The following is a 16,566-nucleotide window of genomic DNA, read 5'->3' as shown; positions in this document are numbered from 1 at the left end:
GAAAAAAACTGCAGAGTAACGAGGGTACAAATTTGTGAGACATTTCAAGACATTATATTTGTTTTTCTTCAATGTCAGAACAAAATGAAAGCTTTCCAAATGCTTCATTAAACCATAGACAAGAAAAGACTCCCTTCTGTCATGCAGGAATTTAGTTATTGGCCTCTGCATGCTCACAACCTGTTTGAATTAAAATAAGGCAGAATTTTTATCCCAGATTATTCTGGCAGATTAAGGAATTAAACCCAAACTTTTTCTGTCTTAGCCTTGTAACTGAATTAGCTCAACTAGTAAAGGAGCTTTTCCGACTCCTGGAACATTTTTTGTGGGGAATAAAAGCATTTTTCAGATTATTTTTTTCTTTTTTTTTTTTGGAGCTGCTGTGTCAAAAATATCAGAAGCTGAGTATGTATTGGAGTGGCAGGGAGATCTCACAGCAGCTCTACACACCAGTTGCCCAGAACAACTCGGCATATGAGAACAGAACAGAGTATTTTTACTTGCTTAACTCATTGCATGAAGCTAGATGATGGGCACAAAGCTCTGTTTAGCTGTTTCCAAGACTACTGCTATGTTAATGAAAATGATTACCCACGAAAGAGACAAAACTCTAAATGACCTTAAGAAGCACAAAAATTAACATAATTACCAAAAAAATAATAATTCAGAATAAATTGTTAATTTATAACATATCTCCAAAGAGATTGCAGAAGTTACAGAACTCAGGGACTTCATCAACATAAGGAGGAAAAAGCGTTCTGAGGAAAATTGATCTGCACTGGGCTCACAGGGTAAGAGTTATGGTGCTTCTGAGGACCTGTGTATAGCGAGGTACAACAGAGAGCTTCAGCTGTGGATGATCTCCCAGAGCCCTTGTGGAGAGAAGGAGCACATGGCATTTCTTGTCTCTCTATCTGTGGAAGGTCTACATGCACATCATACTATGGGACCCAGGTTTGAGGAAGCAGCATGAAAAAATGCTATGTGGCAAAGAAGTGAAAGTCCAGCCCAAGTGTTGACACAGACACAGAAAAGGTCAGGGCAAAGATACTGCACACACTGTTTTGAGTAGGAGAACCCTTCCTGCAGTCTTCTACACAGGTGGGCAGAGGTAGCTGTAGGAGGTGTAGGAGCAATGGCTTTAGAGGGCCATTATTTCCACCTGTGCTTTGGTTCTCTGTTCCTGTGAGTTTCTGAAGGCTTTACTGTACTGACTTTGATAGCATTTGTTTGGGGGCGGGGGGTCCTGGCAGGACTGGGGAGCAACTCCTCCCATATTCTCCAGATGAAAGCCCATCCCAAGTAAGGATGAGAGTGAGACCCAAGGAGGTGTCACTTCTATGCTTCTGGTGGGAGACTGAATCCCTCTTCCTGCATAATCGGAGGGGCTATGTGTTATTATTGTTCCTAAGCAACTCGCTTACTGTGGGAACCCCTGCTATGCCAGTGCTCAGAGTTTGCATTATACAGTGTCAATTTTGTCCTGGCAGTTTCTTGATTTTCTTTCTTCACCCTACTGAAAGGAGGCCTTTTTGGTGTTGGGTCTTTTTAATAGTCAGTGAAACACACAGTGAAAGGTGTGTGATAATAGAAGCTCTGAGATAGCTGTGCACTCATAATAACCTGTGTTCACATTTAAAAGCCTCAGCCCCAGAGTGTTTCTGTGAAAGCAGCATAGCGCAGGCCTATTTATTACCTGCCAATTCCATTTCTTAGACTGAAGTTGCCTCTGAGCCAGAGTATTTTCTGCAAAAACATGTTCCTGTGGATGGATGTGGGGGTGGGTGGATGGGTGGGTAGGCAGGATAAAGGGACGAGTGTGATGGGAGGACAGTGCCTAGATATTACAGAATTGCTGTAGAAAATATCTTGGCTATTTACTCCTCAAACCAGATGGTGCCAGTTGATTACCTCCACTGTACCTGTTAGTGAGGGTGTGAAGAAACCGCTCTGCAGTGAAAACTTAGGGAAAGGCAAACTATTGCTGAAGCAAGATCCTGCCACAGAAAGATTAATATGTGAAGGTTAAAGGGTGGGGGCAGGGTGAACCCTGTACAACACAGGGCTGTTACCCTGAGTTATGGGGACTCATCTGCTGCATGTCCATGGGCAGATAAGTTATGTCTATCCCATAGGAGGGGATTTGCAGAGCTGAGATGTGCTATGTCATAATGCCAAAGAAATTTCATGTTTGAGTTTAAACCAAGGTGACCTGTCCATCCCACAAGCCCTGCTCTCTCTGCTCCTTTGATTCAGCATCTGCTTAAACTGCTCCTGAGCAAACAGCTTAGGACGGAGCTCTCCTCTGTGTGCATACTCTCCTTCCTCTGCAACCATCCAAAGGGCTTTGTGCATCTCTGTCCCTGAGCAGCTCAGCACTAGTCCCTGTCAGATCAGTCCTTCCCCTGCACACAGTGGGGTTAATTTTTTCTTGATGTGCTTGCTGAGAGTGCTCTCTATAATAAATAACTATAATCAAAATGGCCTCATAGTAGAAGCTTCATACTGTTTCTACAGCTTTATATTTGATTGCTTTCATTTCCACTGCGTTGGTTTTCCCAGTGGCTTTAAGGGACTTATCTTGGATTTGCACTGACTCAGGGAAAGCAGAATCAAACAGTCTCTATAAGATGTGGGGGGAGATTTTGAGGCAGGAAAAGGAGAATTTCTACAGTACAGCAGAACACATGCTGTTTTTTTCATATGTTGGCTCCTGGAACTTCACTGCAACAGTAAATAAATTGCCTCAGCAGTTTGTGAAAAATGCCCTTTAATGTTTGCTGGCCCCTGGAAGTGCTAAACATTGTCACATTTGTTGAAAATGCCAGTAAAAGACTCCTGGGAATTTCATCCCCATGCCTGCAGCTTTGATAAGTTTTATAACAATCTGGTGTAGTACGGCACTGTTAGTAGGAATGACTGTGTTTGTGAGGTACTGAAAAATACCAAGAAAAGGCACTCTAATCTTTATTCCTATCAGATTAGAAATATATTGATATATCAAATGCTTAAAAAGTGGACAAAACAGATGAAAATTGAATGAAATAGATGAATATGTGCCCTTACACTGAGATTCAATAGTATTCTACTTGCCATTTTATTTTTTTCTGGAGTTCCAGAAGAATTGTACTTTTGCAAAATGTAAAATTCTGGTTATAGCCCAAGTCCTGAATATTTAACTAAATCAGGAGTAACTCTGTTGTAAAATTAGTCTGTGGAAAGAACTGATACAGTTTGTGTATTTTGAAGAACTTGTCACTAAGTTATTGAAGACAGGATTCAAATGCCCGTGCTATATGCTCGAGGGAATAGTATTCCACCATAAGTATTTCAGTCTGCATTGTAGTTGTAAAGCTGTTGGGTGTAACAATACAAACTTCACTGAAATCAACACATTTGGCTGCTAAGTAGAATAGCATCTTTTTGCTTTCACATTTTTGCATTGTACTCAAGGGAAAAAAAAAAAAAAAGAAAAGGAAAAAAAAAGAAAATCTGACCAGCTGTATTCCAAAGCCAAATTCTGCAATTTAGAATTCTGGTTCTACCTGCTTATGTTATTAAAGAAGAAGAGAAAACAAACGAGTGGGAGAAAGAGGAAGCAGTGACAGGTAGCCATACATATTCGTTTTCAGAACTGTATGTCAACTAAAACTGATTTGAATTCTGTGAATATTTTGGGTTTTTTCCTGTCATCTTCCAGTATTTGTGCTTCCATTTCCATTTAGAACATCAAGAAAGGAATCATAGAATCATTTAGGTTGGAAATGTCCCTTAAGATCATCAAGTCCAACTGCTAACCCAGGACTGCCAAGTCCCCACTAAGCCACGTCCCTAAGTGTCACATCTACATTTAAAAGACATTTAAAGGTTTTGTAAATACCTCCAGGGATGATGACAACCGTTTCCCTGGGCAGTTCAGAGATTGTCAATTCTTGACAATCCTTTCAAGGAAGAAGTTTTTCCTAATATCCAATCTAAATCTCACCTGGTGAACTTGAGGCCTCAAGTCCTGTCACTTGTTCCCTGGGAGGAGACATTGACACCCCCAACCCCCCCCCTCCCCTGTCTACAACTTCCCTTCAGGCAGTTGTAGAGAGTGGTAAGGTTTCTCATGAGTTTCCTTTTCTCCAGGCTAAACAGCCCCAGCTCCCTCAGCCACTCCTCATAAGAGTTGTGCTGCAGACCCTTCACCAGCTCTGTTGCCCTCCATCTTCCAAAACAAAGTATTATCTTCTGGAATTATTTTGAGATCAATTTTTGTAGACTGTAGGAATGTGTCTAGTTTGCATAAACACAAACACAAGTCAAAAGATTTTTGCAAGTGTCCAAATTGATACAACTACAACTGTTGAACTTTAAGACTCCCCATTGCAGTATTTAGGCAATTTTGAAGCAATTTTGGTCTGCAGAACAGTAGCGTGGTTGAGCTTCTTATTTCTTTTGCTCTTCTACCTTATGATAGATACACATACTTTTTACTGCTCCATTTTTTTCCCTGTAAAGTGGAGTTCTACTGAAGGAATGTGTGGACTTTACACATGTGGAGTTTGTCTTTATTCCATTTTAGGAAGAAAGGACAAAGTTATTCCATAGGTGGTAAATGTGCCTACTAGAATTCTGCCACAGGAACAGTCTTGTAGGATTGTATTATACTGATGAGTCTGGCTTTGCATCTTTTCTTTAGAGCCTAACAACCTGTTGGTTGTCACGGTACTACTACCTATTTGTTATTTGTCTTATTGTTCCAGGAAGAACAAAATCTGTATTAGTCTGCCAAATAAAGCCTAAATAAATCCTGCTTGCTCAAAGACCCTATAGTCCAAATCCTGATAAAATAAGTCTCTGAGAAGAAAGAGGGATCATATAATAAGAAAATAAGTTGCTGATGAGACTTGAAGAGCTGAAGGACACTGTCTTCACTAAAGCTTCATAAGCTAAAACTGATGTGACAGTAACAGCACACCTGTTGCCATTGTGGTAGTGAGAAGATATTTCTCGGTGCTTCTCAGGAACTATGAGTAGCAGAGCTGTTTACAGAACATACTGAAAAATCTCATGAGTATTAATCAGTCTTACTCACTTTTGGAATGGGTCACTTTTTAGCAAGTGGCCTAGAAGTGAAAAGCTTTCTTCTTAATATCACTTCCATGAGTCATCCCATTTCCCCCATATTGGTTAATATAATTCAATTTCCACTTCTTCACCTGTCATAAGAGAATCTGGGAAAAAGCGTTGCTTTTCTCTGTACTTGCAAATTAATTGATATAATTTGTTTGAGATCTCCTTCTTTCGTGGTGCTTTCTTAAATTTAGTACCAAATTAAATGTGTTCCTAGCCATTGTAGAATACATTGATTAGAACTGAATTATGCTCAGTTGTGATCTACGTTGAAATTTCCATGACACATCTCTCCTGGAGTGAAACTAAAAAGGAATTTGAATCTCCTCTATTCCTTTCCAATGAATACAGTCCATTTACCATTAAATCCAAGAAGTTGTGGTCAATATTTAGAACAGATGAATGTGTAGATTTAATGAATGATGCGGCTATTAGAAAAAAAGTCTCAAGTACTTACCTAATCTGTGTTAACTAAATAGCCTATGTCTATTAAAGGATAATTAATGACAAGAACATCTATTTCTTTTCTTTTCTAAATTTTATTGCAGTAGTCTCCACAGTCACCAGTTTCAGTCAAGACAGGATCCTTGATTATGACAGTAAATACTGTAAGATTTTGATTGAGAAAATGTGTGTGCTTAGTATGACTGCTGTGAATATTTGCATATTGTGAGCATTTACATATGTCAGCTTATATGCAAAAAGCTAACAGGAATATATGTGTTTTCAGGGGCTGTGGTGCCAATGCCCACCTTTGCAAACCCACTGTGGCAAGTTCAAGCCTTCTGGTCTCTCACAGGTGACGGTTTTCAACCTCATACACTGTAAGTGGACATTAGAACATCAGACTGAAAGGTGTCTGGTATTCATACTATGCTGTAGGTTGCTGCCTGTAAATGGAAAGGGTCAACAGAGGATTGACAACCCACAGGAAATCATGTGTATGTTTAACTTATCACCTTGACAAAGCTCCACAAAATATAAAAAGGGAGATCTTCCGATCTCATCCCTACTGGGTTTTTTAAGCCCAGAATATTGTTGCAATGGACCATAAAATTCAATGTACATGTGAAAAAGCAGAATCTTTTCTTTTCTTGACTTTTTGCCACCTTTTTGTTTTCTTGTCTTATGTTGATGTATTCTTTCTCTTTTAGTTTTTAGAAACGAATCATTCTTCATTTGAAAAGGCTGTATGAAAGGAATTGTACATGTATGTGTAGAAGAGAGAAAGAGATAGAAGTTGCCTTCTGTCTGGATCCAACAGTAAACAGCTTCTCAAGTAACTATCACAGTAAGAGAACAGCACATCTAGGTTGTTCCTGTGATGACACAAAATAGCATCTACCTCACCTGATATCATACACAGACAGCCTCTAATCCCAGATGACTAACATAAAAGCTTCATAACCTTGTGATACTATTAAATGAAAGGTAGGTCATATATAGGTTATGACGAGTTCGAACGGTAAGAATTGCTGTTGTCAGAGAGGGAGTAATCACAGAACCTTTTCTCTGTAATGATATAACCAGGTTATCCCACAATGGTTCATTTTTTCCCAACCCTTCCCAAACAGTGTTGGCTCTCTGATGATACAAATGCAACAATGGAACTCTTGGAGAACTGGTACTGTCATACTTCTATAGTTTTTTCTTCCTCAGATGCTTACACAGATATATATTGGATCTTTGTTTGTCAAGCATAATCATTGTCAAATGTATCTGCACTTTTTTAACTTTTGAAATGACATCTTTCTGATCAGAGAAAATGCTCATCTTCTTTCCATCATGAGGAATAATACAGTACTGGTTCTCTTCCAAAGAACAAATCTCATGTCTTGTGGCTTTGCTCTTTCCTTAAGACATATAATTTACCACAGTAAGCTTTTCAATTAGAGCCTGATCCAAAACTTATAACTGCTGTTGGGGAAAAAAAAACATAACCAAAAAAACAACAAAAAACAACATTGCCTTCAGGCTCTTTCAAGCAGTTTTATGTACAGTTATCCACACAATGGTCACACTTGCGTGACAAGGCTACATTGTAGGGACAATATATACAATACAGAATTTCCCTGGGATATTAATAGTAATTTTGGATAGTAGGAAAGCTACCTTTTCTTCTCCTTTTTCTTCATGTCAGTTCTGGCGATCAACTGTAAAATGTGACAGTGATTAGATATGGCAGCTTTTTCGTGTATCAGTGTTTTGATGTACCAAAACTTATTCCCTCTGTTTTTCTCTCTCTCTCTCTCTCTTTATTTATTTATTTACTTATTTTAAATCTAAGAGAAAGATTTATGGCATCTTTGGGAAATAGCCCTATGAACCACATTTCTGACTGCTGCAGAGGGGGAATTTCTGTCCTCTTTCATGTCTGTCTTTACAGCTTTTGCCACAATGTGATAACAGAAAGAACCTTTCCTACCATCGTACTATCGTGTTAACAGTGTGAATGGAAAATGGTAAAGAGAGAGATCTTAATTTTCCACAGAATGTGCAGCACTACCCAAATGCTCAGCCAGCTGGTGCATCCCAGCAGTCAAAGTGGAGTCTCTGGCCAAGTAACATCCCTCACTGCTGGCCAATGTGGTGACAGTGTGAATACCCAGAGGGCAATCTGCTGAAGGGGGAAAAGGGCAAGCAATCCCTCAGGTGGAGGGGGGCAAGCCTGCCAAGAGGCACAGACACCAACTTTTGTACGGGTTCCAGGAGCACTGGAAGCAGCTGGTGCACTCAGGGTGTGCCTGAGCAGAGCACAGGGATCAAACTACTAACTCCTCTTCAGGTCTGATCCTCCCTGAGCTGCACAGTAGCCAAAAGTTGGGGTCCCTGCCGCTTTCGCCTGCGATCTGGGAGTGGATCAGCCCGACGCCGCGATCCCTGGATGAGCCTCTGCCTCGCAGCCACTCGTCTGCGCATGAGTCGCTGCGGGAGGCTCCGCGGCTCGAGTATTTGAGGGGCTGGGCAGCGGGGGAAGATGCTCAGTGCCTGCGGAGGCCGAGCGCACGGCGGAGCGGAGCCGCGGTGGGGCATGGAGGGGGCTCCGGCGCGGGGGGGCCCTCGGACCGCGGCCTGAAGCCCCGGGCGGCGCGGCCGTCGGGGCATCGCCGCTCCAGCACCGCGGACAGCGCACGGAGAGCGCCGCGGAGCCGGATCCCGCCTCGGCTCCCGTCCCGCTCCCCCCGGCCCCGGCTCCCTGGGCTCCGGCCCCCGGGCGCCCTAAGAATCGCTCCTGCTCCGATTCTCGGGTACCTCCAGCTTCCATCTACCTCCCGATCCAGTCGCTGCGCACCCCGGTGCCCCTCTACCCTCGGCTCCCGCCCCGCTCCTCCCGGCCCCTGCTCCCCTGCTGCCTGACTCTGCTGTCAGAGAATCCCGCTCTCCCTGGGGTCCTCTCCCCTCTGCCCCGCTCCCCTCGCCCCTCTCTCTGCACCTTGGACCCCGCTGCCCGCCCCCTGCTCCTCTCCCTGCGCCCCGCGGCCCCCGGCGCTGCCCCCCGGCCCCTGCCCGGCCGCCGGCACCATGCGCGGGCGGCCGCGTTGGGCGGCAGGCGAGGCTGCGGTGCCGGCGCGGGTGCCCCCTTCCTCCTGCCCTCGCCCGCTCCAGGGGACCCGCTGAGAGATGGACTTGGCAGGCGTGCTGCTGGCGCTGCTCCTCGTGCTGGTGCTGGTTGTCTCTCTGCTCTCCAACCTCCTGGTGCTGCTATGCTTCGTCTACAGTACAGAGATCCGCAAGCAGGTCGCCGGGGTTTTCCTGGTGAACTTATCCTTCTGCAACCTGCTCCTCACCGTCCTGAACATGCCTTTTACGCTGCTGGGCATCCTGAGGAACCAGCAACCCCTCGGGGGCTGTATCTGCAAAGCGGTGGGTTTCCTGGAAACTTTCCTGACTTCCAACACGATGCTGAGCATGGCAGCACTCAGCATCGACAAATGGATTGCCGTGGTGTTCCCCTTAAGCTACACCAGCAAGATGCGGTATAAAGACGCTGTGATACTGATGGGCTACTCGTGGCTCCACTCCCTCACTTTCCCCTTGGTATCCTTGTTTTACTCATGGGTAGATTACAACAGCGTTTATGCCTCTTGCACCCTACACCTGAAGGAAGAGTCGGAGCGAAGAAGGTTTACGGTGTTCACCATTGTCTTTCACTCCACCAGTTTCATGCTGTCTCTGGTGATTTTGTGCTTCACCTATTTAAAGGTGTTAAAAGTTGCCCGGTTCCACTGCAAGCGGATAGACATTATTACCATGCAGACTCTGGTTTTGCTGGTGGATATCCACCCCAGGTAATGCGTGCGTGTTCGGATTCACAGCCCCTGGGCACTCGCGGTAGGTACCCCGGGCGGAGAGAATGTCCTGCCTCCCCAGCACTTCCTGCCTGCCCCGGCCACATGGCGAGCGTTCCTGCCTCTAGTTTTAGATGCTGCTTAGTGCCAGGAACGGTGGCTCGTGCATTTGTAACCTTCTCTGTTTAAATGCTAATCCGGCTCGCCGGGTGCTCCCACTTGACTGAGCTCCTCTTAACAGGGAACCACTGCTATGGTGAGTGCGGTCGTCCTGAGGCTCAGCGGGGCCGGGGTTGCCCTCATCTCTCTCGGGGATCTGCCCTGCTCTCCCCTGGGGGGCTGCCTTCGTCCCCTCAGGGGCTGCCTTTCCTCCAGACCGGGGCTGCCGTCCTCTCCCCGGGGACTGCCTTCCCCTTCCCTCCCCTTCCCTTCCCGGGCGCAGGGGCTTTCGGGCCGAAAGAGAGTCCTTTCCGTCTCCTTTGGGTTCACGTTGCGCCTCCTCCCTTGCCTTAACTCCCCTACTGCTCTTTTGCTTTCGCAGTGTGAAGCAGCGCTGTCTGAACGAGCAGAAACGGAGGAGGCAGCGGGCTACCAAGAAAATCAGTATTTTTATAGGGTCCTTCGTGATCTGTTTTGGTCCTTACATTATCACCAGGTTAGTATCCCCTGTTGGGGTGAGGGACTTTGCGAGAAGGGGATGCCCTGTGATGCGAATGTGCCCGGGGGACCTACAGCTAATTTTGGGGTGCCAGACACCAGAACGGACATCGCGGGTCGGTTCTGAGGGTAGAGCACACCAAACAGACACACGCAAACACCCACTCTGACACACCGCTCCTGCTCGCACCCCTAACCCCGGGGCGCAGCTCAACCAGCCTCTGGCTCTCCTTCCCTCATTGCAGCCAGGTCTGGGCGCCTCTGCCAAGAGCAAGAGGCTTTTAGGACAAGTACCAGGAATTAATTCCATGCCAATGGGAGATAAAAGCAGTTTAAAAGACTCGCCACCCTTCCTTATTAGCACAACCCGAGAAACAGAAAGGAAAGCAGACAGATTTTCCTGATTAGCTTGTCTTTTTTTTTTTGTTTTGTTTTAAAGCATAAGCCAAGCTTGCTGCTATTGGAAGCTGAGGTGATATAATTTAAATTTCCCCAGGCTGATAATTTGTCAGATAGGCTTTCTGTCTGGAAACATTAATGTCTGTAAATATATTGCTAATGGTGCAGCATAGCCTTGTGATGAGGTGTAAAAGTTAGGTCTCAGGAAAACCAATAATTAGACTTTTAAACTATATAGGAAACACCATGCTTCTCAACTGCACAGAATTATAAGCATCCATCCTGGTAGTTCGCACCTTTTTAATTGCTTATACACTGTTGTCATTATTGTACTTGTATAGTCTTTATACAATATACGTTTATTATTTTTAAATTTTGCATAAACTAGTGATCTGGAAGCCAATGTAATTATATTGAATCGCAGTACCTCAGATTTAGCCTTTCATCTCTGAATTAAAATGGGCTACGTCTTTCACAGGTGATTTTTAAAAAACATTTCTTACTTCACAGTGTGTTCAAGACAGCCTTGAAGAGGAGTGACTTCTGTCAAGGAAGGTGCACTAGTCTGCAAAACCCCCTAGCGAGGGATTCCTTAAGGTTACTACCAAACTGCCAGTGTCTGCAGCCACACCAGCTCACAGAAATTGGCCAGCTTTAGTGCTCTGACCTTATACAGTCACATGCATCTAGGCCTTTTATGGCCATTGTCACTGCCCTTTTCTTACATGAGTGGGGGATAGATTAAGGCCAGTGCACAAAACAGACAATGTTTTTTAATCTTTAAGAGTGACATTTATTTCAGTCCCCATTTACATGTTGAAAGGGGTTCCTGACTAATCTCCTGGATAACCATGTCTTTTTTTTCTGCAGTTGGAAGGTTTATTACAAATCTTAACATTACATCACAGAGTTAAAAGGTTAATTGTTCACTGTACAGTACATTTTGAGTCATTTTCTATTCACTTTTGCTATAATCAAGATGTAATTATATTGAGCAAAGTGGATTTTGCCATCTTCTTTCCATCTGAACATTACCAAGCTCAGCAAATTCCAAGCATGGCCACATTTTTCATGGTGGAGATATTTCTCATAAACTTCTAAAATAAAAGTTACTTCCTTCTTCAGACCTTGCATTTGGCAAACGTGAGGTGGTGCATTTTCTATGTGTGACAAACTGATACAGCCTGAGTCACTACACAGAAGGCTGAGGGCTGGTTTATGGAAATGTGTGTCAAGGTACAACGTCTGTCTCAGTCACAAGGACTGAGCTGGTTCAGTGACAGCAAAATGAGGAGGTTTTGGGGAGGGCATCCTGAAAGGCTCTTTGTCCCAAAGACAAGACGGTACCAAGGCAGCACTACCTAATAGGTGGTGATGGAGGTGAGGTCAGAGGACTTGCTGCTATGCCTGTTTTCCCATTCTTCTCCCATTCTGGTTTTTAGGGGGTGGTACTGAAGCAATCTCTGGGGAGACAATGTAAAAGACATTATCCCCATTTTCTTGCTCTTGGCCTGGTGACTCAGGTTGTGCTGTGAGCTCAGTGTTTGCTCCTCATTTCAGAAATTTGAATGAGATTAGGATCATTAGCAATATATTCGTCTGTTCACTAAGAGCCGACAGATGAATTTCATTTCTTTTGTAATAGCACTGAAAACAAGAAAATGATACTAAGATGCATTCACATGGGTATTTCTAAGGCTGAATTGTTTTGGCCAGACCCTTTATCTTATTAAAAGCTGTGTAATTTTTTGTCCATTGGCTTCAGTGCAATTAAGTTTGGACCCGTAATGCATTATTTGGAACACACAGTAATACATCTGTTTTCATGACTGAAAGATACCTTACTGTTCTTATTTAGTGTCTTTATAAAAACATCAGTTCTGTAAATAACAATTGTATATTTTTTGCATTTGGATAGTATGCAGGATGGGATAAATCAAAGCAATCAGTAGCAAGTGTAATTTATGGTGCATTTATTTCTCACAATTTGTGTCTACCTGTTCTATCTGTTTTGAATTCACTGGAAATTTTTCCAAGCAGCTTCAGACAGAAGTCATCTGTTTTTTTTAATGCTCTTGTCATAGGAATGATTTTACTTTTACTCATAGAAATAAGAAATTTTCCTGTCACTTGTCGCAATGTTCAGTCCTAGTGGTTGTAAGTCAGCTCTTCTAAGAGGAGGGATTGGAACAGCTTAAAAAATCGACACCCTGCAAGTTGGGAAGAGGACAGAAGGTTCTTCAAGCCTTGAGAAAGCTTCTGATCTGACATCTTCAAACAGTGATGTTTTAGGGTACAGAAAAGGGCTATTTTATCTCACTGAACCTTTTTTTTTCTTCTGGAATGAATAGAGCAAAGCAGTATATTCTTGCTCCTGCAAAAGGTTTTACAAAAGGTGTACAGAAAATAAAAACTTCTCACCATGTTCTTTCCACCTTCCTGGTGAGCTTGCCCACTACTGATGAGCTGGGCGAGACATTTGCTGGAACAGTCTGAAGGATTGCTCTCACTTCTGTGGAAAAATTGTTTAACTTAGTTGCAGTTTCTCCATCCATGATTAATACATCCCTCACAGCTGAGGTGCTGAGGCCACTAATCATCCGTGAAGCACAGACAGGGAGACACAGGTCTGGAGGCAGCTGACTGGTCATATAATGATGATAAAAGTGTTGTCTCCGTGTTTTCTTTGGCCAAACTCACGATCAGCTTAGTGAACACAAAAACTTTCATGGGTAAGTAGATGCAGGTGTGCTCCTAAGCATACTGTGAGATTGCAGGTGCCACTCGAAGCTCTCTGAGATACTACCAAGTTGTTCTTCATACTACAATGGTCTGACATGAATCCTCTTTGCATCTGTGATAATTCACCGCCGTGGTGTAATGAAGGTTTGCTTGTCTGTGTCTGAGGGGATGGATTCAGTGATCTAGACCAGGTTTCTGATGTCATTTGAGATGCTGCATAGTATCCAAATCCTTTACCTAGCCTGGCACATATGCCACAGACTCACAGCTTCCAGGAGCAGCAGCCTGATGCCAATGGGATTATACCCAAATGCTTCAAGTGCCACTAGACAGCTCTACTTAGGCAACTGAGTTCAGTGAGTCTGGATGCCATGAGTCACATGTGTCTATCTCAAGCTTGCCATGGAAGAGAGGTAGTCAATTATGCCACCAAAATTTTGACCACTTACCAACACAACTCTCTAAATTCAGAAAGTGAGCAATAAACTGCAGGACTTTCTTCTCTCCAATGCACAGAAGCATTACCATTGAAAACACAGTTTTTTCCTCTTTCCATAGAGGAAATTCTTTTTGTCTCCCAGTGGCTTTGCAAAAGGTCTCTTTGTCTTTATTGAAAGCAAGGACTAAGTAAGTACAGGGCTCTTCTACTGCAGGGACTGTGTGCTGTAACAAAATAAGTGTTACTTGAATGTTTCATGAAGCATGAGTTGAGCACTGGGCTCAGTGTGAATATTAGCACTTAAGTGTTTCCATTTCTCTTTAATGTTTAACAGGTTGATAGAGCTCCTTCCTTTTGTTACCATAAATTACTACTGGGGAATTATAAGCAAGTGCCTCACCTACAGTAAGGCTGCATCAGATCCATTTGTTTACTCACTTTTGCGTCAACAGTACAAAAAAGTTCTGATCAACATCGTCAACAGGATACTTAAGAGGGACCTGTATCCTTCATCGGGGTACAACAGTTCTCTCGACACTGAAAACGATTACTGCTTGCACAGAACAAACTAACGACATGAAAGCATTCCCCTTCGAGTGAGACAGGTGTTTGCTGCTGCTGGAAAGCTGCCTTTTCCCTCTCATGCTGACAGTGCTGACAGTGTCTCCAGGGTGTGAAAGCTGCATAATGTGATACATTTCATCGTGGACTTTCATGAAAGGCTCTTCCCTGGTCTGCAGCCAAGCACAATACATGGCAAAGCCTTGTCCCTGGGTGAACGGAGTTGGCTTGAGGGGTCTTAAGAGATAATTTTGAGGCTTTAGAGAAGTTTAGAGAGCTTTTAATGTTTCATATCCGAAGACTTGGTATGTCTTGGAGCGTTCCACATCAGACGAGATATTCCAGTGTTTCTGGGACCACAGGAATCCCCGGATTGGAAGGAGAGGTTCAGAGTCTTCTGTGCTGCGCATACAACTTGGCAATCCAGGATCTGCTCTGTTAGTTTTAAACATTAAAAATTAGTCTTTTAATTGATTGATTTATCGTATTGGTGCCTCAAGTGAGTCAGCACTTTGAATCTGAGATTGTTGTTATTATTTATTACTAGGCATCATGATTGTAACATAGCCTTTAGGAAGTGGTACATATATTTGATATTCCAGTACTCTATCAAGCATAACCAAAGTCCACATATCTGAGTTACTAACATTTAGCACTTCAGTGGTATGTGATTACAATAACTGCAGCAACAATAATGATGACATATATGGAATTTAGTTAAATAGCACTGTAGTTCCATCACTGAGATAGTAGTCCTATTCAAACAAGCTTTTATTCAGAAAAAAAAAATCAGTTAGACAGTAGAAGTGACAGATACCACTGTGTTTAAGATATATTATGTCAGAAGCTATCTGTTTTCAAAGAAAAGGCTAAAATATATTAATTCTTTTTAAGGGATATATAATGTGTAAAATATTTCACGCATTGGCTATACATGGTGAATTGTAATAATATTGTACAACCTTTTCTTTAATAATGATCAATTAATCTGGTGATTTGAATTGATAACAAGAGATGTGCAAGAGATATTATAACAGACCTGCTGCCAAATGCCCGGAAACATAAAGCTGCTTTGTTATTATATGTATTTTTCTCTTTTTTTTTCTTTTTAAATCTAAACAGGCTTTGGAAAAATGTGGTAATTATTTTTGAACAATATTCCTTTGATTATATAAGACATTTATTAAAATTTAAAAATTCTAAGGCATTCAGTAAGCTACTATTTTCTAATTGAGTACCTAAAGGGAAAATTAAAGCAATTCTAAAGTATATTTTAAGAAAAATTACAAGAAAGAAGACAGTAGAGAACTCTTATTTTTATGTAACAATGGACTTGACCCTGTGAAGCATTGAGAAGGCTACTTCTGGTCAAACTAGGAATATAAGCATGTGATTAGGCACAAATATAATTTCCTTTGAAGTTAACAACTCTGTTTCCATGCTGAAAATTAAGTATGTGCTTAATCGTTTTGTAAAATCAGTGTTGAGCCATCAGCACACTGAGAGGGTTTTCCCCACCATCTACAATGAGGAAGGAGAGTGTCTTGTTCAGTCCCACTGAAGTCAAAGAAAGGTGATGCTGTGTAACAGATACAATGTTCTCTTACCTCCTGCTTTTAATCTCTGAGGCCTTTATGATGTGCTTTTTTTTCTCTCCCATGCAAGTACCTTAGGCCTCTGTGCTTTGCATCTATAGTTCTGCCTGTGTTTAAATTGAATGTACTATAATGGTTTTGTCTTCTTAGTAAAGTATTTGTACTCTCTTCAATTTTGTGTAAATACAGTATTTCAGAAAGAAAGAGTCGTCTGTGGAATCTTTCCAGTTTTCCTTACTTCCTGTCTGTCTCTCCATTCCACCCCCTCTGCCTTGCTGCTAGAAGAACCCGATACTTCAGTCTTTCATTTCAGCTGCAACATCACTCTGTTGGGGGTGGGAGGGATGCTAAATTTTCACTAATTTTTTTGTCAGTTTTGTGCCAAAGAGTTTTAATAGACTACGGCAGCTATCCATGAGCTTAATGGTACCTACAATCGTTAGCTTAGCCTTGGTTTCCTAAACAGAATGGTCCTCACTTTGAGAAAGGAATATGTTACATATAGTTAAGTGTATTAAATTGTTACCTGCAAGATATACAAATGAAATAAAACTTTATTATTAAAGAAAATGGTAGAGAAGAAAAAACCCCCAACTCTAAAGCTATTACAGTAATGAATTTCTAAAGCTATAAACTATAAGCTGAATTTTAAAGGTATAAAACAGAACACAGCTAAACTGCTGCATCTGTTATTAAGTTAATTAATAAAGCTTATTCATGCCAGTTGAGGGTGTATGCTTTACAATACCACTCAGTCTCACAAAGC

The 16,566-nt window shown here is 42.5% G+C and overlaps 1 protein-coding gene across 1 annotated transcript; it reads left to right on the top strand.

The window, feature by feature from the left end:
• The first annotated feature begins 8,161 nt into the window (after positions 1–8,161).
• Positions 8,162–16,006, top strand: GPR78 (G protein-coupled receptor 78). The gene is made up of 3 exons (XM_027643010.1): positions 8,162–9,407; positions 9,949–10,062; positions 13,979–16,006. Exons 1-3 carry the CDS (start codon positions 8,740–8,742, stop codon positions 14,214–14,216), a joined length of 1,020 nt encoding a protein of 339 aa, XP_027498811.1. The 5' UTR covers positions 8,162–8,739; the 3' UTR covers positions 14,217–16,006.
• The last annotated feature ends 560 nt before the right edge of the window (positions 16,007–16,566 follow it).

This window comes from Corapipo altera, unplaced genomic scaffold (genome assembly GCF_003945725.1).
Source record: "Corapipo altera isolate COAL_440 unplaced genomic scaffold, ASM394572v1 22, whole genome shotgun sequence".
In the NCBI taxonomy this organism is placed as follows: Eukaryota; Metazoa; Chordata; class Aves; order Passeriformes; family Pipridae; genus Corapipo; species Corapipo altera.
This window is presented reverse-complemented; position numbering and strand designations above follow the sequence as displayed.